This window comes from Platichthys flesus, chromosome 23 (genome assembly GCF_949316205.1).
Source record: "Platichthys flesus chromosome 23, fPlaFle2.1, whole genome shotgun sequence".
NCBI lineage: Eukaryota > Metazoa > Chordata > Actinopteri > Pleuronectiformes > Pleuronectidae > Platichthys > Platichthys flesus.
In genome coordinates this window covers 8,775,496-8,797,629 of record NC_084967.1, presented here as the reverse complement: position 1 = coordinate 8,797,629, position 22,134 = coordinate 8,775,496, and the positions used below count along the sequence as shown (strand labels likewise).

At 45.1% G+C, this 22,134-nt stretch overlaps 1 protein-coding gene across 5 annotated transcripts in view; it reads right to left on the bottom strand.

Annotated features, from left to right (window-relative positions):
• The window catches only part of foxp2 (forkhead box P2), a 105,426-nt gene that overhangs the window by 52,723 nt on the left and 30,569 nt on the right, over positions 1-22,134 (bottom strand). For 4 of the 5 annotated variants that reach the window (XM_062383181.1, XM_062383184.1, XM_062383182.1 and 1 more), the window contains exon 1: positions 11,410-11,586. The exons of the other annotated variant lie outside the window; for it this stretch is intronic. In XM_062383181.1, the coding sequence (XP_062239165.1) occupies positions 11,410-11,586 (177 nt within the window). Of the gene's footprint in view, positions 1-11,409; positions 11,587-22,134 lie in introns of those variants that run through there. 5 annotated transcript variants of the gene reach the window in all.

Below are 22,134 nucleotides of genomic sequence, written 5' to 3'. Positions count from 1 at the left end.
CAATCAGGAATCAGTCTCCAATCTCAATCCTCAAATAACAAACTGAAATCAAACCTACTGATAAGAGCGCTTTGACAGAATTCATCTTTGCAAACATTTTTAGTTTCAAATCCCATGTGTTAACATAGAGGAGGCTTGATTTGTGATCTATACTGACACTAGCCACCTTGGGGGCGATGAAGATGTTTTGGCCTCAATTTACAGAGCCTATAGCAGTAACAGCTGTCGGTATGCTATTATACGTATATAAATTATACATATATTCGGGGGAACAGCTGTATTTTAGGGCAAAGTGGGGGTTTTCCTCGTCCTTCTTGTCAGTGGATCAGACAGAATGAAGTTGTTTTTCACAGCGCTCGCGTCTGTCTTTGTTGACAAGGCCTATTAAGAGGCTCCCACTCCAAAAAACATGGCCAGAGGCGACTAGTAAACTGACTGTGGCACCAGAGAGCAAGCAGCTGCCGCGGAGCCGTCTTGTTTTGCGCAGAATGCCAATATCAATAGATGCTGCTGAGACGATCAATGTGCTGACACAAACGTGCGCATATGTGCTATGTACATAAAAAAGACACTTGCACAAACAAAGATGGACAAATAAAAAAGGTTGGGTAAGCCCTGGCTGGCCCCTCTAAGCTGCTGCATGCTGGGTAGGTAACACGCAGCATGCATACAGAACACAAAACAAAGATTAGGAAGAAAACTGGAGAGCGGTGGTGCTTTTATGCAATTATTATGTATTATGCAATCTTGAACTTAAAAAGACATTACTAAGAGGAGATGTGTTTGTGGACGCAAATGTCCGAATGAGTTGGACATGACAGTCAACAGACTTCCCGTCTAGCTCCCTAAGACAGAGGCTGTGCAATGCATGGAACAGGTCACTGTCAGGACAACTCACAGAGAGCGTGTGGAGGATGGATTCTATCCGGATGCCAGCACACATTACCCAGTCGCCACCTCTCCTCTAAACCAAACTATTTTCCAGTGGGTGAGAACAGGTCTCAAGCGGAAAATGTCCAGACCTGATTCTCTGCACACTGTCCAGAATGCAAATGAATTTTGAGTGAGTGGCACTGACACCCAAGTGAAACTTAACCCCTGTGTTTTTGGCTGAAGGGCCTCTCCTTGGAATTCAGAAAATGTCTTTTGAATGCTAAGCTAAGTCATCATGGATGTCTGGCTATTCATGACGACACCAGTAGCAGCAAACACACCATGGCTAGGACCGCTGGTGCGGCCTGCTGGTGCTGAGACAGCCGGGACTGAAGCAGCACTGCAGAGGAGATGAGGGGAACGATGTGGTGGTTCAGGGGTTCAGTTTCAGCATAGATTTGAGAATCCTGCCCACTTTTTAATATCACTTTTTTTTCCTATAAATGCCCTGGCGTAGTGACATCAAAACGCTCCAAGAGGTTTTGAAACACAAGCGGACATTATTACCAACATCAATTAAAAGCCCCACTGCTCTGCGCCTGTGTGTTGACTCCAGCAACCCAAGCCTGTGTGTCCGTTTAGTGCACGCGTATAAGACTCCGTCCTGGGAGCTCTGCTGTTGCAGGTCAATAGTAGGAGTGTCTGTCTGTCTCTTCCTGCAAAGCTGCAGAAGTTAAGTGCTGAGTGTTGCTCGAGTGACTTGAGGTGAAGAGAGAGAGAGCACCCTGAGGACCTCATCTCTTGGCCTTCAGGCTCATGTGAAAAACATTAACTGCTGTAAACAGCACCTTTTCCAACTTTTACTTACTTCATATATCAGGTAAGAGGAGGAAACTTGATTGATACTTGTTTCCTACTACTAGAGCAAGTCAGGACAGACATTTAGTGGTCATTACATCGTTTATAAAAGTTTATGTGACTCCTCGGTCTTGCAGTTAGCCCCCGGTCTCCTCAGTGAGCTGCGCTCCATTTAGAGTGATATATCTTCCAATGACTAGCACACTTCCCCCAAAGATCAACTCAATAAATAGCCACTACCATCTGCCTGTGTAGGACGCCATGGATCACGCTCACCTCCCTTCCCCTCTTTCTCTCCTTACTCTTATGCAGCACTTCTCCTTCTCTCCTCTTCCTCCTCCTTCTTTCTTCCTCCCTGAGTTGTACCTTGGTGGTTGTCTCGTGAATATTCCAATTACAGCGATGTGCATTTGACCTTTAAGTGAGCTGGAGAAGATATAGTTATCCGGCTTCCACTCTGACACCCTGCATCTATCAATCAGCGGCTCCACACCGACACCACCACCACCACTAAAACGTGTGTTTGCATGTTTGTGTGTTGGCAAATGTGTGTTCGTATGAAATGCGAGGAAGAGGTAGAGAGGAGAGCTATCGCAGGGGAGAGAGAGTGTGATAAGAATGCAAAAATTCATAAGGTTTGTGTGGGAATGCGTGAACGTACACAATCTTACACACACGTAGAAGCAGGGAGAGAGATGTTTTAACATTTTTCTTTAATCTGGAACCAGCCTGACTGAACCGTGCCTCCATAAACAAAGCCTCTCCCAGCAGCATCCTATATCACGCTTCTGAGATCAAGCGAGCCGAGTCATCCTTCTTTAGTTTCACTCTCATTCGCCGCCCTCTCCGAGGGGCTAATCTACATCTTTCATTGAATCAAGAATGGAAATTCACAAGCAATGCTTCTTTTTCAATTTCATGCTAAAGTAGCTCAAGTTAGTGGATGTAATTTCTCCTAACAAGAAAATGTATCACTCTGTTGCACACTTAGTTCAGCTTTTTTTTTTTTCTTTCTTGGGCTTTGATAAATGTGCCAAAAGCATGATCACTCCCTTCACAGCACTCCATACAAGGACAAAACAATTACAGATCGAAAAAAAATAAAACCCTCCAGTTGAAAATTTGGATGAAAGATAAATGACACATCATTTAGGGCTGCGGTGGAGGCATTACAAAATTAAGGAGTTTATTTTACACACATTGTCTGCAACTTGTGAGTTACGTCATTGTGCTCTTTCCATGCGCTTTATGTTGGCTATCGGTGTCTGAGCAGGGGAAAAACCAGCAGTTCCAGTGATTTATAGAGGGATTCTCTCCTCACACATTTAGAACTTCGCCAACAAAGACGTATTTCCTCACTGCAATGGAAAAAAAAAAAATCAAGAAAAACCAAATCCATTTGAAGTTTGGAGCAAATTATGATTATCAGGCTCACGCTGAAATGGATGATGAAGTCCAAACAGGTGACAGAGGAGAACAGCATGACTGAAATAATACCACGCATGGTCAGGCCACCTGCCTAATGTATATTTATCTTGTAAACTTCTGATAAATGCATATGCAGAAACAATCAAATCTCCGGGTTTCCATTGGAAGATTGTGCGCCGCGGGCTCAAGCGTGAAACCAATATCAGCTTAGTGTCTAGTCGAGCTTGAAGTGCTGCGGCCGGCCCGCAGAGCATGTTCTACATATGCTCGCGGGCGTCTTATTTTATCGGGGTGGAACAAGCAGATTTCCACTGCTGTCGCTGATCAATTCGAGCGAGTTAAGTCGCCGGGTGTGGGGTAAATAAGCAGCGGTTAGGTTCTGATGAGGAATGGCAGGCTTTCTAAGCGGTGGAGTGTGGGGGGGGGGGGGGGGGGGGGGGGCATATAGGCCGGAGAGAGGCAGGCCTTTCTCTATCTCTGACTCCCATCATTAACCTCACATGAGAGAACGTCTGCTTCCCTGTACCTGCCCAAAACTAATATCCAGCCCTGCCTCCCACAGGACTTGGCTTTTAAGCAGATTTTGATTAGGAAATCTACTCACAAGCCAAACTCTTTGTTCTCTTTGCATTAGACACTGATACCAGCATCAGAAATGCCAAAGATGCCGGGTTGGGTATCTGCGAGTATTTCAATCTATGTATAGATCCAATACCACTTCATTAAAGTAGTTTCACCCACAAACATTTTTCTTTCCAAAAAACAATGATCGCAATCCAGCTGTTAAAATACGTCATATAAGTTGTAATTTTATCGCATCGGTACTCGGTATTTGCAGATACACAAAGTCCAAGTGTCAGGAAGGGTAAAATGGTATCGGTACTTCACTAATTTGCACACATTTAAAAATATAGCAGCTAATATTATGAAAGTTGTAAGTGATAAAGATGTCAGTCCACCTTGACAGTGAGTGGAGGACCTGACCTTGACTGATACACTGTAAAATCCCGCAGCTTCACTTCTAAAGCCCGCAGTGAAGAGAGCCAAAGCCGGCGCTAAGTGACATGTCAGTCAGTATCGTCTGTTTGGAGCCTCCAATTCCCCACGGCCGCAGCTTATTTACTGCATTTGCTGTGAAGAGGAGACGGGCTGAGAGCCCGACTGGCTCTCTTACATATGTATACAGTGTTTGGAGGCTACGCCGCAATGAGCATCTCACCTTGCAGCCTGAGAGCGTTGCAAATACAAACAACTTGGGAGGAGGATAGAGCCATTAATGCATTCATAAGAAAAAAGAAGAGAAATGGGTCAGGGGATGAAGGTAATCGGAGCAAGCAGGGAGTGTTAACAAACGCGACACGGAAAATATGATACCTGGAATCTGTTTAGCAGAGATTCTGGGCCGTGCATTAGAGAACGAGAGCACCGGCGACATTAAAGAAGCTGCTAGTCGTCTTCTTAACCAGATTTGAAGTCATTTTAATATTAGTTACAGGAGGGGCGGTGGGGGCACACAACAAACCACCGGGCATGCGTTTCAGAGTCTGATTTGTTACTATTCATGGTTAAAGCTGAGAGGAACTGTAATACTAGACATGCTTGTTAAATTCACAACACTCCAAAGCTGCCTTCTAGCAAATCCTGTCTTTTGGTTGTCAGCTTAAGTCACCCTGGCATATGCATATGTAGGACTTTTAAGCTCTGTTAAATGGATAGCGGTGTCGTGGCCTATCAAATGACTATAAGCTACTTGGCTTTTTTTTTCGGGTGGCGGTGGGTGGGTGGGAGGGGGGGAGGGTACCATGTGCAGAAAAGGCAGGCAGCAAAGCGTTACCTTGTATGCATCGGGCCACGTTCCTCCATCCTCCTCAACTTCACATTTGGGCAAAACAGGAGCCATTTGTGTGTATGTATTCAGCCCTTGTGTGACAGTAACCCTCCACCCAGCTATATTGATGACTGGTACTCTGTTTAAGCCCAACAACGGGGGAGTGGCAACAAACAATGACAGAATGCCTGTTTTCGCTCGTGAGGCCGCGAAGATGATACGCCATTCACCACAGAGGCAGTTTGCCAATAAATTATCGCAGAGGGTATTGAGCCGGAGCGATCGCTCAGGTCCTTTAGAATCCGCGAGTCACTATGTGTTTGTATTTGTGTGTGTGTGTGTGTGTGTGGACTTATAGATCCAGTCCCATTTATATTCCCAGAGCTGGAGCGGGGCAGTCAGGGAGGCGTTAAAGGAAATGAGTTGTGAAGTGGCCATTGATCCCAGCCGGCACTAGGGTTGACTAGAGGACTGCCGGACTATTGGTGACTGTATGTGCTATACTGAATGACTGCCTCCTATTTACACTGAGGTGGTTAACCCTGGCTCACTTCCTTTGTCACTGGGCTAATGTGCAACACATAAGAGGAAATGAGGAAGGGTCAGAGAAAAGGCAGAACACCACCGGACTTGTATTTATCACATTTCCATTACGCTGACCCATTTACACCGGATGAAACATATGTGACGGAATGCGATGCATGCAGGTACAAACCGATAACACCTGATGGGACATGTGCGTGTATATACTTTTAACACCGGGAGGGACATTTGACACGTGACTAATGAAATGCATCATGATTCAGCTCTTCCTGAGAACCCTCAGGTGTCAGGTGGTATTCAGGTTTATGAACAACTTATAGGTTTTAAAGTGCGTTTCTGTTCGACCCTTACGTCTGGATCTGTTAACGTACACGTGCTTTCTATATTCAATCAATTTGATTTCTTTTGAGCAAAAAAAAGTCACAACAAGTGACCTCTTCGCATTTGATATCATGCATACACACATACAAGTACACACAGAAACACTGAGTGCGATCTGTTTTCTACCTGTGTCCCCCTCGGCCCGGCTCTGCCCTCGCCACAGCTCCCGACCACTTGAGCATAAAATACCCATAAGCAATTTTTTCCAGCAGATTTCACTCAGTATCTCTCTCATCCTCACTTCTCAATTCCTCCATCGCTCACCCCCTCCTCTCGTACTGTCCCCTTTCTCCTCGTCTCTCTTTCAAGCCTCTGCAGCTTGACATTTCGCGGGCTCTCGGGGGACTCCTGGCACGAAATGGAGTTACTGGGAGAGCGCCACTGTAAATTCCAGGAGGCCACATGTAATGTGTCTTAAACATAGATGGACAGCCCAGGTTTCAAGGAGCTGAAGAATGAGGCGGAGGGAGAAAAAGGAAAAACAACGAGCGGAGGCAGAGTGAGAGGAGGAGGAAGAAGAGGTTGGCGTCTAGATAGATAATAGAATAATGCTGTGTTTTGTCTGGGGAAGAGTGAGCAAACAGTAGCCGTGCTGTCATTCACACCCTATATCTTTAGTGTCATCGCGGAGGGGGAAACTACAGGCCTATATGTCACAGGCCTGTATGTTCCATTCTGCGGGGACTGTCTTCTGAAAGTCAGGTTTGAAATAAAAGGAGGGGACGGCTTTCATTGTAAATAAGTCAGACATGAGGATTGGGGGGTGGGAAGAGATCTTTCGAATGAAAGGGGCAATAATTTTACAAAGACATACAGCACGTGCTGCGTCTCCAGCCTTTAGCAGAAAGAAAACCTTATCTTGGCACATATGATGAGGAAGGTGAACAAAAGGCCCCTTTATGAAATCGTTCATATTTCAGCAGAGGTCTTTCTCCTGTCCTGAGAGGTGATTGATGCGTCAGGCCAGGGCTGGTGTCTTATTTACACAGTTGAGTGGGGCAATCTCAGGCCTGGAAGATAAACCTAATGAGCTTCTTTGTGTAAGGGTGCAAATGAGAGACACCGTCCTCCCTCCCTCCTCTCCCTCCCTCCTTCCATTTTCCATCCAAAGGGACAGTCTGGGTGATTAGGCCTTAAAATTATGCTCAAGGGCAAAGCCCAGATTTGCATCTTAGGTGTGTGTGTGTGTGTGTGTTTGACAAAGACGACACTGAGAGGAAGATGGAGAGGCAGGTGAAGGGCAGAGAGAAAAAGATGCTCGCGGCTCGTTTGTGGGAGGTGATGGTGTGTGTCAGTGTTTTAGAGGGTGTGAGTATTTACTGACGCCAAACAACAAACTTGAGTTGTAATAAGACGGAGGTGAGCTCGCATCCGTCAAATGAGCGTGCACACACATGCACAGACTCACACGCGCACAGACACACACAAAATCATTTTGTCCTTTGTCTGTGGGGTAACTTCCTCCCTAATGACTTTAATTTTGGGGGGGGAAATTTCATTTGCCCCTAAACCCTAAATATTACCCATCACTTGCTGTCAGATTCCTCATCCCTTCCATTTCCTCCAGCTAAACAGCCAGGGAGCCAGGTTAATTGCTGTCACTATCAAGTTGGACCACTGCCTAGCTCTCGTGTCGCGACAGGGGTAGCTGAGAAGAAAGATGGCACCCGAGCGCACTTATTGTAATTCCTGTCAAACTGCTGCAGTCATTTAAATGGGGTGTGGGATGGTTTGCATTTTTGCTGCATCATGTGCCTCAGGATAACACAAAAAACACACTTATGACCAGTTTACCAACACATGCATTTCTGGTAAAGTTGCTTACAATTGTCGTAAAAGTAAATTAATATTTTTCTTGCCAAACAAGTAAAAAGGAATGAAAACATAAAAAGATAAAAGGCAACCCCTAAACTTTTGTTGTGTTTAGAATGTCAGGCATGGACAAAATTAACCAAAAGGGTCTTGACTGGTGGCTGGCTGGTGGCTGGCTGTAGTATATATCATTAAACCTGCCTCCTCCATGTTAATATCCAGGACAGGAACCAAGTTAAAAAGTCAAAATATATATTTTTTCAAAGGTGGCTTCTTCTCTGAATAGTTGGAGGAAGTGGAGACGCCTCGTTTGTCTTTGTATACAGTCTATGAGTTGCAGTAACAGATGGTTGTCCCCACAGGCCACCCATGGGTCTTCGGTTAAATCTTCTGACCTGACCACAATGTGTAAGCCAAGGCCTCCATCTTGCTCTGAATATCAATACACTTCTTACATCAGCGAGCCCATTTAGAGGAGGCAGTAGTCCAGAGTATTGGCTCATCAATCCCACTGATAACCCTGGCAGGATTAAGTCTACAGACCACTGTAATCAACTAACAGGCTCATTATGGACATTATGGTATGGATCCAAAGATCAATGCATGGCCCCCATGTACAGCATATGGTATTAAAGCATAGAACTGACTGGGGTCAATGATAAACTGATTGAGACTTTAAGCTCAGCATATTTCTTTGCTTTTTTTTAACAGGGGGCTTTTATAGTGATCGTTTTAGCATAGTAATTAGGGTTGTGTAACATTCATCATTTGCTCTGATACATATCTGTCGCTGGCAAATTGCAATCAGATACAGTGGGTATCTAATCTGTGATCTCAAATCAAATTAGGTCTATTTAGACAACCTTGGGAGCGGGGGTGATGAAACCCTGACAGGAATTAGGGGCTGGAAATTCAATTGTGACATAATGGTTATGAGTAAGATGCAAGGATAAGGGAGTGAGTAACTTTCACAATGAAATCAGTGCAAAAAAAGTCTATCATTTCTATCAAAGAATTAAAAATATCAATATTTGAATGTGGGGAAAAAACGAGACCTGTGTACCTTGATGTGTCCTTTGGAGCCTTTGGCCGAATCTAAGGCGACGAGACCTTAAGACGCTGCTTTTTCTAATTATAGCTGCAGGTGGTATTTTGGAGCAGCTAGGTAATGGCACAACCCACAGGGACAGTGGAGAATTCATCAGTGCTTATTATTAATCATCCCCCCAGCAGCGTGATGAGAGACTCGAGCGTCTATACCCACCGGACCACTCAATGTCATTCCAAATGCGAACGGAAAATTAAACCCAACAGCCTTCCTTCAAAACGCACTCAAGAGCGGACGTGGACTGGATTTTTTTTTTTTTCTCCTGCACACAGGTGCAAAAAAAAAATAAGCATTGGATGAACGTGTGCATATATGTACACACGATATCAGGCGAGCTGTCATTCACAGACACGGACCTGCCGACACAACAATCACCTTCCTCGGAAAAAACACGCAAGCGACTGCAAAAACTCACACTCGCACTGTGCTGACAAATGTATTCAAAAGAGGACGAAAAAACCTTTCCTTTCCTGGACGACGCAGAGAGATGCAGTGTTGGAGCGCACGCCACAGGAAGTGTGTGTGAAGTTAACAGCACAGGGCCCCTGTTTTAAAAAGCCTCCGGAGACCTGTTAGCTGGACTGCTCATTTCAATGTGTCTGTCTCAGGGTTCAGGCCGTCTCTCTTTTTCTTTTTACGAGGTGCACGCTATCATACCAGCCCCACACCCCTCATCCTCCCACTCGACTCACCCCCCCACCACAACCACGGGTTCTTCTCTTAGCCATACGTCCATCTTAGAGAATTGACTAAGACATGTGCTTCGTTTCTCTCTCTGTGGTTTTTTTTTTTATCTTTCATTGTTTTGAGATGACAGTTTTAATAGTAATTTATCGGATATGAGATCAACACATCTACTAGTTAGATCTATTTTATTTGTCAGTGAAAGGTATTTACTTATATTTTTTTTATCTTTTCTTTTTTCTCAAGTTCTGCAGTGCTGCCTCGGAGGTTTCAATGGTACAACACTTAACAGTGTCTTTCTGTCTTGCTCTTAATCTCTTTCTATCTGCAGAGGACTGCAGCCCTTGAAACCTTACACCTTCAAACATAAAAGAGTGATGGCAGGGAGAGGGAGGGAATCGACCCCAATCGCCGTGTGTGTGTGTGTCTAAGTGTGTGCGTAGAGTGGTGATACATGGGGGGTTGAGGCCACAGTGCTGCGATGCCTCTGCAGCCACCAGCAGGACATACTGGTGTGGATTAAGGGTGGGTGCTGGGAGGCAATCAGGGTAAAGGGGGGTGGGTGGAGGAGGTGTTGGTGGTGGGGGCGATCCTGCAGGACATTCAAACACACACAGAGACCAACATATCGGCATCTATTGTGTTGCCCTGACCGAGCTGACCCCTCCGAGGCTTCAGCTGGGGCCACAAATACGCACAAGCATAAACACACACACAAACACTAACACAAATTTGCGCTCGCATGGAAATATACCATCTACTCGAAGAGGACGACACGCATCGTTATAAAACTTGCAGCGTTGTCCCCCCCCCCCCACCCGTCCACCCCGAAGCACGGCCCTCTGACCTCGTCTCCCACTGCTCTTTTGGCGAACTGTCAAAGCCATCATTCACAGTGAAAAGACACGAGAGACACTTGACTCCTTTACTCTGCATGGCGACTGACTTTCACAACTCCTATCCCCCGGTGACCACCCCCCACACGCACACACACACACACACACCAGATACCCACTGCAGAGTCAGTACAATAAAACATATAACAAAATTATATTTAAGAGATTAAAGAGATTTGGGGAAAAAGTCCCTGAAATAAATAAAAAATGGGAAACAGGCAGGGAGCAATATTATCAGGTCGCTCAGAGAAAAAATAATCTTAAATTGAAGTGAAATCAAAATCTGTGCATGAATTTCGAGAAGTGAAATGGAGAGCTTGCATGCAAATGGTCAGAGGTTTCTCTGTAGCTGCTGGGTCTGTGGTCGGAGCTTTACAAGCTGTGTGTGAGCCGAATTAGGAGGCCCTCTGGTGGATACAGCACTGCCATGACACAAACTCACACACGCACACACACTATCCAAATTCATCCGTACTATGCTCCAAAACACAGACACTTCTGCACACACCCACACTCTCTCTCAGAAACACGCTTTAACTCTCTCACACGGCCTTGCACGGCTTCAACAAAAGCTATTTAATACAAAATGATGAACCAAAGCAACAACAAAAAAAAACACACAACAAAATCTTCTAACTGTCACTGCAAAACATTTTCAACACACTGCAGGCAACAGCTCCAGGCGAGCCGTGCTGTCAGCTCCCGACACACTAATGAGAATAATAACCACCACAACACAAACAACCGACTACAGAAAAAACAACAATTTGTTTTTCCATCTCTGCTAAACAACACAAACAAATAACGGAAACATTTTAAAAAAGGATTTAAAGCACAATATATTATCCTGCCTATGTAGAATAAAAAAAAAACAGCACTGTCTGAGAAGAGAGCAGAGCAGAGTGGTAGAGCGAGCAATGGGGGGAAACAGTGAGAGGGAGAGAGAGAGAGCGAGCGAGAGACCGGCATGAACGAGACGGGGGAGAAACACAACTTACCTGCTGTTGTTGCAGATGCAGCAGCTCGACTGTGCTTACTTCGCTGCTCGTGTCACCAGCGCTTGATCTCCCATCTCTACTGCCAGCCTCTAATTGGCTGCTGCTTAGGGTGCTCATTCCATTTTGACTCATTGAACTGTTGCTTATTGTCTCTGTGGCCGACTCCTGCATCATCATGATTTAAAACCTAGAAGTGATTAAGAGGCACCGGTTAGGGCTCTCCTTCTTACAATTTCCCCCCCCTTCTTCCCTCCTTTTTTTTTTTGTTAACGCTTCCATTATCAAGCCCTCGGCCCCCCTCTGCAAATTAAAGCATTTAAAGACGAGGGAGGGGGGAAAGGGAGAAAGAGAGGGAGGGGGGGATGCAGGAGGAGCAATTATGCATTCATTGTGTAAATGAAGCAATACAAAGAGATGCACATCCTGGTGCTATTAGAAATGGGAGGGGTTCCTAAATATAGCAAATGTTTTTAATCCACAAAAACTGGAAACATCAAAGCACTTGGCTTTCATGTTTCTTGAAACTTTTCTTATTACTATTCTTCTAAATAGAAAAATACATTTGTACGAAGTGAAAACAATGAGAGCTTGAACAAATATGCCATTCATAAATGCTTTTTCAATATCTCCATTGCACTTTGAGACAGCCAGGCACCACCACACACACACACACACACACACACACACACAAGCACACACCGCAGAAAGAAGCACGGGCAGCACTCTTAAAATAACTGACGTGTTGAAGCCGCCAGATTTTTTGTGTCGCAACTGAATGAAGTTGCCTAATGACGCAAAGCTAATCATGCAAAATTAAAATTTGGGGATGGGGCTGGAGGAGGAGGAAAGAGGAAGAGGAGGAGGAGGTGCCACATCACATGGTGCAGGGCTGGTGATGAACGCTGTGATGGTTGTCGTCTTTTTCCCCGTTTAATCAAACCTCATATATTCAGTTTATATTTGTGATATTTCACAGATAAAAAAATATTGCTGCTCTCAACAGGACACAATTAAACCAGATGTTGAGCAGTAATCAAACTTGGTGGTGGGCAATGTAGAATCTGAGACTATTTCTTTAAAACCCCAGTAAATAAATATGAGATATTAAATTAATTCTGTCGTATTTATTAGATATGGAAATTGGTGAGAGATGGAGAGAAAAAGGAGGAGAGAAAGGGGGGGGGGGGAATCTATCACAAATATCACTAATGATTGTGCTAAAAACAGCATAAATTATGCATATTACCTCCTCTCTCTCTCTCCAGTAATAAATGTTTCATCATTTCCCTTGGATTTAATGCTCTGTACCTTTACTGGGGCAGAGACGACCCCAACCCAACATCAGTCGACACACACAATAAATAAATAAGTGACAAACAGCAGCTGAAGATGGAACTATTGATTTTTGCCATGTCTCTATGCGAAAAATAATTATTAGTATTTAAAATTAATATCAAAATGATAACAACTATATAGTAAATATTTATGGAGGAAGTTTGCTTTCGTGCTATTATTCCAATTCCTACTAGAACAGCAGTTTTTTCCACTTTCACATTAACATTTTACATAATAAATTACATGTGCAGGAGCAATAAAACAATCCACACAAGTGCAACAAAAGAGGGATGATGATTACGACTGTGTGTTTCTGTGGGCATGTGTGCACATGTGTGTTCTTTGGCCAGTTTTAATAGAAGTGTGTCCATGTCCTTCTGTGTGTGTGTGTGTGTGTGTTTGACAAGGGGCAGATACAGGACAGGCCTTAAAGGATGTCTACAGCCAGGATAAACAGGATCCAGCCGGGGGAGAACAAACAGGGCCGAGCAGTTACACAGAGCAGGGCGACAGCTGCCCGGGACACAAGTAAATAGGGAAGAGGCCGGGACAAGGCATGCTTGTGAACAAACAGGCCACTGTTTAACACCACGCCGCTCGCTACTGATGGAAAGAGACGCAGGAAAAAAGACAGAGAGGGGGACAGGAGCGCCGAGGAGAGGGCGGAGGGTGACGGAGGGAAAAGAATGAGAGAGAGAGAGAGAGAGTGTGTGGGAGGAGGGGAGGGAGGGCGGGAGGAAGGTGGTGGTTTTTGTGAGGGGTGAGGGTGGGAGAGCTGGCGCAATGTGACATCCAATCCGGTGATGAATCTCAGCATAAGAAACTCAAGGCTGCAGCCGAGATCAGCCAGCTAATAAGTATTCAAATTAGGCATAAATTTTACATGGCCAATGTTTAAAATATTCAGAGAAAGACTGTCTGATTGCCTTTACTATGATTTTATGAACATTCTAATGGAGACAGGATCTCTGTCGCTCTCTTTTTTTTTTTTGCTTTCTTTCTTTGGCGATGGATGTTCAGAAAACATAAAGATATGTATATCTATATATACATATATATGTATATATAGATGAGACGAGGAAATAAGAATTATTAATAATATCTGAACGCAATGAAAATGACGGTGGACATCCAGGGGATAAATTGCTGCTTTGATATTAACAAATTTAATTTGCTTTTAATGTTGTTAATATTAACAATAAATCATGGATATGATAAACAGAAAAATTTGAAGAAATAAAAAATGACAAAAAGCATAATTTGAATTTAAATAATAAATAATAGAAGCCCAATGTCCAGCTTTATCGTCCCTCCTCCGTCTCCTCCAAAATAAAATGTGTGCAATATGTGTTACTGCGACATAATGATAATGCAGATATATGCAAAGTATATTCGCAGAGATCAGATGGTGCTTTAACCTTAATGACAGCGGTGAGATAAATTAATTAGCCATCTAAAGGCGGCATTCAAATCTGCCAATTAGAATGTCAATTAGAAACACAGCCGGGCTGCAATGATGGGCGGGCGACCAAGCTGCAGATCTGACTGTTGGGGTGATGGAACTGTCACAGAGAGAAAGAGAGAGAGAGAGAGAGAGAGAGAGAGACACTGAAACCCCCCCCCCCACACACACACACACTCAATACTCAAGAGAGACAGATACTGACAATATTCGGCACCTGAGGGTGTGACTTGTGTGCAAGTGTGTATCTACACTTGTGCATGTGTGTGCCCACCGCAGGTTCTCCGTACCCTGCATCCCCCCCCCCCCCCCCGAGGGGTACCAGCCCTGACCCCTGCTCAGCCTGTCCCTAAACCAACTGGGTCGTAAGGAGCCACGCCACCCGGGGCTACGGTATCAACTGAGGCCGCGTCGGTGTTAGGCAGTCTTAATACCGCATGAGCGAGGCTGCTGGCCTGCCCACACGTGTGTTTGACATCCCATAAATTGCTGGTGTCCTGCATTTCAACACACCCACCATTTGATGCCATTTCCTCAAGCCATAATCTTCCAATGAGGGAGAACCTAGACTGCTTATTATCACGATCGGAAACAGAGAGGAGAGCTGTCATTGCCCTTGTAATACGCTGGTAATTCTGCAGATGCATGGCTTTGGGAAGGAAGATGATAGTGATACTGAGTGTTTAGGTTGCGGGGTGGTGGGAAGATAGTGAGAGACGGAGATAACACTCAGAATTCACTGCCGTCAACCGTCTCTGATGGCTCCCACCGTTTCCACTGAGGGCTGAGTGGAAAGAAAGGTATTTCCTGATAGAGCAAAGGCGAGACAAAGACGGACATTTTATTTGCAGAGCTTCGGTCCAACTCCGGCTTTTGTCTCATTCCTTGGTCTCGCTTGCTGTTCCTCTTCCGCTCGGGCAAATATTTACACTTGAATCTCACAACTACGCAAATCTGCCTCTTCTATCAGAATCCAGGGGAGGGCCCTGGCGACGCATTCGGCCCAGACATCGGGAGAAATTCACCCCTCCGTCTTTCCGAGAAGTGACACAACCAAAGACGTGAGTGAGGAGAACCGAGCCTTTTCATTGTCTCACACACAAACACTGCTGTTTCTCACACTCACACACAACCACACACCTATCATTAAAAGGGGAAAGAAGCAGCCCTCCATCTTTGTTTGCGAGCTCTAAAAGCCCTTAATGTAGCCTCATTACCTGGCCTGTCTCCCGCTCTATCATGTGCAGTAAACACACACTATGACACTGGCCATCCATCTAGTGGGAATACACAGCTGTCTGCCGTGCTCCAGCGCTGGAACACGGGGGAATTCGACCCACACACACACCTACAGACACCTACACACACGCACGATACGTTGTTAACACACAACAGGCGTGACACTGGAGTCTCTGGACGATCCATTTTCAGCATGAGGATGTTCTCCGCTGCGTCTCCATCTAGAACACTGATCCATTACGCCATCGAATATGCATGAGTTGCACAAAATATTTTCATTGTAGGATGACAAAGAAAAAAGAAGTGACCTGCAAAGCGGTGATCCCAGACGCCCGTTCATTACCAGCTCCGATTGCAGGTGGCCCGACTGGAATTTGCGTGGATGGCGAGATCAAAATAATAGAGAAATAATAATAATAGAAATTACATTTCACAGTCTGCTGACTCCTCACAGCTCCCTGATCAAGTGGAGACACGGCTACCATTTAAAATAATCACAGATTCTGTGCTTGAGTGAAATTAATTCATCATTGCCATAAGTTCCTGTGCATACAAAATAAAGAAGTAACTGGGCAAGGGCAAGGGCTCCCATATTCAAAACTTCAGATTGCTTAATAAATCAAAATGCCACATATGGGCTGTCTGCCTAAAACCACTGCAATTTAAAAGTGATGAATTTAATCCGTGACCAAATAATGAAAAGACAAAAATAAGAGTTTAAAATAACTTTGTGCATAGATTAACGCCTTCGACAAATATTTCATAACGATCATATGTTTGTTTGTACTTGGGTGGAGTGTCATTTTTTTTCCTGGGAGCGAGTTGTAACGGCACAGGAACACCACAGGCAGTTTATTACAGCCCTCAGCAGTGAGTTTGGTGTCGGAGATGGAAAAACGACCACTTGGAAAGCTGCGTTCGACAAAACCCAGTCCCCCGGATTAAATAAGGCAAAGCCGGGCTGTCGTGCCTTAGAATTAAAAGCTTCCTTTTTGGCACTAAGGAGCCACCATAAAGGGGCATTAATGACTACTTCTTATAAACCTGTGTATGATAATGGTTTCTGCTCTCAGATACAGGAATTTCAAAAGTGCTTCAGCGGTGAATAAAGATTGCTTTGGAGAGAAAAGGGGGCTGAAGAAATCATATTTACAAAATCAGGAGTGGGGCCAAATGAAAAGAGATGAATGTGAATAATGGACTTTGCCTTTTTTTCCTCCAGGATTAACATTATTCAAAGCAACAGAATCAAATGTGGTTATCTCCTGTCCAATGAGCCCCACGTTGACAAAAACCTCAGTCATATTTCAATTCCTCATTTGAGCCGACAATAAATTGTGGTTCTGTGATAGGAGGGCGTTCAAGTCGAGAAATGTTCAGAACTTAATTCTCCTCTATTTACCATAAGGAGATGAGACCGAATAAGATAAAAGACAGACTATTTGCCAGAGTGTGTGTGCGAGCGTCCCTGAATGGAGTGTGTGAGCGTGTGTGAGGAGTCAGTGTTTGTGGAGCGCGGAGAGAGAGAGGGGAGGGAAATGACAAAGAAAACCAGAGGGAAGAGTGTAAAGTGCATGTTCAATTGTGCCGTCCGCACAATGTCTCCTCAGAATCAAATGCACGAGGCACACATGAATAGTGCACATGATACTAGGTTAATACAAATTCACTTTCTATACGAGTACAACCAGCTCGGAAATACGACAATGGCTAAACAGTTACTGTACACGGACTATCCAATTACTCGTGAAAAATTGGAGAAATAGTTTAAGATTCAATTTAATATATAAGAAGTTATTTATTAATGATAAAAAAAAAAACAGTGCTGCAGGAGTAAATGTGCGAGTCTGTCAGACAGAAAGAGTAAAAAAGAGGAGGAGAGTTTTCTCCAGCATTTAGGCTCGTCCCATATCATTTACTTTTTTACCCATCAGGCTCCTCACTCTGCTGATGCAGGCGATGGCCCCGGCTCGTGCACGCGCGCCAGCGAGACAGTGACGAAGGCTGATCAGTCAGCTCTCATTTGCATATTTGCCAATTCCATTAATTAACTCGGCCCACCTAATCAGGGCTAATTGACCTATAAAGAGGGGAGGCCTCATTGTCTCATCCAATCATCTTTACCGAGTGCAGAGGAGGTGCGCCGGCGAACGCAGGGGTACTTCCGACCTGCCTGTATTTATAGACCTCTCGCGGGGAAGTTTTCCCACTCGCAAAAGAGGCGTTATATTCTGTGTCAGCAATCAGGACTTAGCCGCTTTGACACGGAGCACGAGCTGTAGAAAAAAATGGAGAAGAAAATGGACAAATTATTTTTTCTTATGCTGTCGCGGGGAGAAGAGAAAACTCCGAGGAGGTAATGACAGTCGCTGGCCTGACTCTCTGGGTCCTCGCCACAGCGCGGCACATCCAGCGGACAGGCGCGGGGAGCCAGCCGCGGCCGGCGCGGCAACAGAGACATAGCTCATTGTGACATTTCCAGTTATTTCTGGTTGATTAGGGCCATTATGTCTCCAACTCTGATTTATGTTGTCATTCCCCCTCAGCAGTCCTGCATCGATAGATCTTAATGAATTGGTAAATAAGGGTGAAGATTGCAGTTGACAACACCGCAACATTCCTCATTCATACCAGACAAGATTTATGTAACCAATTAGGAGCATAACAGTAGGGGGGAGAGGTGGGGGGGGAACTGGTCAGGAGAAAAGAAATAATCTTTCCACGGCAAAATTACAAAAGTCAAAGCAACGACAAAATAGATAATGGGGCAATCTTTACCACCGGCTTAGTCACACTTTCTCCATGCCCAGTTGGGGACTTTTAAAAACTGCTCTGAAGAAAGGACCCCCCCCCCCCTGCTCCTCGTAAGAAATTGATTGAACAAAATAAAATATACAGACTGGAGACAGAGTGCAGTGCCCGACTGCTTGTCTGCAAGTTCCCATTTAATAAAGACACATCTGTATATGATGTCCGAAGCAAAAAAAAAGATGACGATGGAATCAACAGATTAAAAATTAAGCCCTCGCCAACAAAGCACCACTTTGATGTGGAAATGTTGAATTCAAGAAGCCACTCTTTCCCCCACGACAATCAAAAACAGAGCCAGTAAAAACGAGAGGGGGGGCATGCATTTGAGTGCAGGTGCGTGTGTGGTGGTGGTGGGGGGGGGGCTCACGAATCGATTGTTCATTTAATGTTTGAAACGTCGACTTAAAAAAAAAAAAAAGATGAGAAATCATTTGCATTTTTTAATAGTCTCGTTTTTTTTTTCCATTATTTAATTTCCCGACACTGCACTTATACAAATTTGTCAGCAGACAAAATAAAGGCTTCTTTTGTCATTTGAATAAAAAAAAAAAAATTCAGATAAAAGTGCTGATCATCAATAGCCAGCGACAGGCCGGGAAGACCCATAGGGCAGGAGTGAACAGAGGTGGAAAATTAAAGCAGAGTGATACGGGTGAGCCGGCTCCCCTCAGCCTCTCTTCCCCCCTTCAAGCACATGCAAATGAGGCCGCGCTGCTTAACTGCATCATTTATGTGGATAATAGCGGCATCATCATTACGGCAACTCAAATTAAATTACATCACAATTAGCATAACAAAGTGATTGGTTAAACTTTCAAAACAAATAACGCGGCGCCACTAATGAACAGTGTTAATTGGCTGCCGCGCGTTCTAAATAAAACATGTGGGTAAACATGTGTTTTTAGTTAAACAAAAAAAAGAGAAAAAAAGAATCATTTTCTCTATCAGGCAGAATGCGACAGATGTGGAGAAAGGGGGGAGGAAAAGGAAGACGGGGATATCGCCAGGGGGATTTGTAAGCTGAAATATAAAATGTGTAGCATTTAATTTTATTGCGCTAAAGAACCTATTATACGCCAGACTCTGGAGAACAATGTAAATTATCTGCCTTCAAAATGGAGTTTGGCCAATTCTCCATGTGAACTAATCACATAGCTCATTATGCATTAGGGTATTAAATTATGAAGAGGAGTCCCTTTCGCATTCCAGCACAAAGCCCCATGAAATGTTAATAATATGCCCACAATAGCCCAATACCATGCCTCGCTCGCCCTCATCAATATTTAAGTAAACAAATCATCCCGCTCGTCTTTGATAAAGATAATTAGTGCTTCACCGATTATCAGTCTCGTGACCTCTCTCCTCTTCAAACTAAGCGTCTCCTCCAAAGACCTTTTTTTTTTCTCTCTTCCTCCCACGCCAAAAGACGGGAGAAAAACAAATAAGTCAAACTTCCAAGTAAAAGCCTTGCCCTCTCAAAAACACACACACACACACACACGTATGTGTAGCTGATTAATATTTAATTGTTATCAGCGTATGAAAGGTTATTACAGTGGCTGTGCCCTTTTTATTCTGTTTAACCGTAGTGGTGAATCTGTCCTCTTGATATTTAATGATCAATGATTAACTCAGCAAACTAGTAGCAAAGTGTAAAAAAAGACTCAACGAGAACAGGAATTAACACAGTGAGAGTTCACGCACATAGACACAGACACACACACACACGCAGACACACAAAGCCACATCAGCACACACACTCGCTTGCATGCATGCATGCATGCGCGCACACACACACACACACTCACTTACACACACACTCACACTGAGCCATTCATCAGCACTAATTAAGCAGCAGATTAACAGAGCCCGCAGACCACGGCTGCACGGTGACACAGTGGGACGACCAACGGGGAAGCGCGACACAACCCGGCAATAAAACACAACCATTAAAACACCAGCCAAGAGCCCGGAGGACTACGCACTGACAAGAGGATTGATGGATGGATAGATGGAGGGATGGATGGATGAAGGGAGGGTGGGATGGATGGATGGATGGATGGATGGACAGAGACTGCCTTACTTTTTTCTGTTCTTTTTTTTTTTTTTTTTACCTGAAAGAGAGGAGTGCCAGAGAGCCTGACCAGAGAGAGCAGAGTGCTTGCCCCTGCCACTGCCGCTGCCGAGGGTGTCTTGCAGCGTCTGCCCCGAGTCGACTGGTGTCACCGCGTGGAGAGGCAACACTATCTGTGTCATCACTTCAGCCGTGTTTATGGGGGATGGCATCATAAACAAGCCGGCTCCCCCCCACCCACCCACCCACCCCACATACACACCCCGCCACCCAACACCACCACCAGAGCCCCCGCCTCTCCCCGGCTCTCTCCCCCCCTCCGCTCCCTCTCTCCTCTCCTCTCCCTTTCTCGCTGCCTCGCCACTGCCATGCCATTCATGCATACTTAAATCACCCTCACCCCCCATTAAAAAAAGAAAAGAAAAGGATAGAGAGAAAGAAAGCCCAGACGCCTCTCCTGACAATTATTCTATCATTTCCAGTTGTCACCGGGGCAATTACCGACCGGGGGCCCCCTGTGTGGGTCAGACGAGCGGGCCCCGATAGGAGAGGCTTGAGTTGGGGGAGAGAGGGGACAGTGGAGGGCGAGCGTGAGTGTGTGTGTGTGTGTGTGTGTGTGTGTGTGTGTGTGAATGAAGGGGGGGGGGGGGGGGGGGGGTAGTGTACAAAATGGAAATTTATGACAGAGACACGGGAGCTTCTTTCTCTCTCCACACTGGAAATAATTACGCCATCATTTCTTTTGCCTGCCACCGATGAAATATATCACAATTACTGGAAAACACTACTTATCATTTCATTCGCCCACTTGATTTATTTTCAATAGGAGATGTGACACTGATTAGTTAGATCTCTATTTTACGGTCTTTTCATTTAGCCCCTAAAGCTGCTTCTACTCATTCATATCAGCTACTTTTTAAAAGTAAGTAAAAAATAAAAACAATGTGAAAATGTGTGTGTGAGAGGAAGTGTGTGTAGAGCACTCCGTGTGTGCGTGTGTGTGTGTGGGTGGGTCCTGTGTGTGAATGGAAGTGTGTGTGTGTGTGCGTGTGTGCAGCATGTGAGGGAGTGTGAGGGGATCTTCACACGGGGAGCACCGTGACTCCTCGCAGGATGCTCGCCGCCTCTCCCTGCTTACCAGGCGGCTCCGCGCTGCTCTCGCTCTTATCGCACATCTGCTACTCTTCCTCTCTCTCCCTCTCTCTCTCTGATGCAAGTGCACACACACACACACACACACACACTCAGACACACAACCTGCCGGACTGGCTCTCCGCACGAGAGGGAAACGCAAGCAGGAGAAGAGCTGGAGCGCCGCTACGAGAGGTGCATTCTCTGCCGAGGTACGTGGGTCTGGCTTTATTTTAGTGCAATTCAGTGCCTTTCCTATTCAGCTCCAATAGTGTTTGTGTGTGTGTGTGTGTGTGTGTGTGTGTGTGTGTGTGTGTGTGTGCCTGTGTGAGTAGATGTAAAAAAGCCTGAATGGGATTAGTAAAGGGCTAAGCGGCTGTTTGAAGCCTCCACGCGGAGCTCTGGCACGGAGTGTATAGGACTCTACAAAACCACTCCTCACATCCAGGCATTACCGAGTAACAAGCGATCACAAAGCACCACGAGCACACGGCCAAACAAAGTCACAAATAGTCCGCGGAGGAGAGAGTGCCAGACAAAATGACCTACCTTTAAAACAATGACAGAAATGAAATCCACTCTGCCCAGTCAGAAGCATCTGAAGAAATATTCTCAGAAGACTGGAAGCATTCGCGTGCATCAAGAAAAAAGAAATGCCACCGGTAGAAAAGAG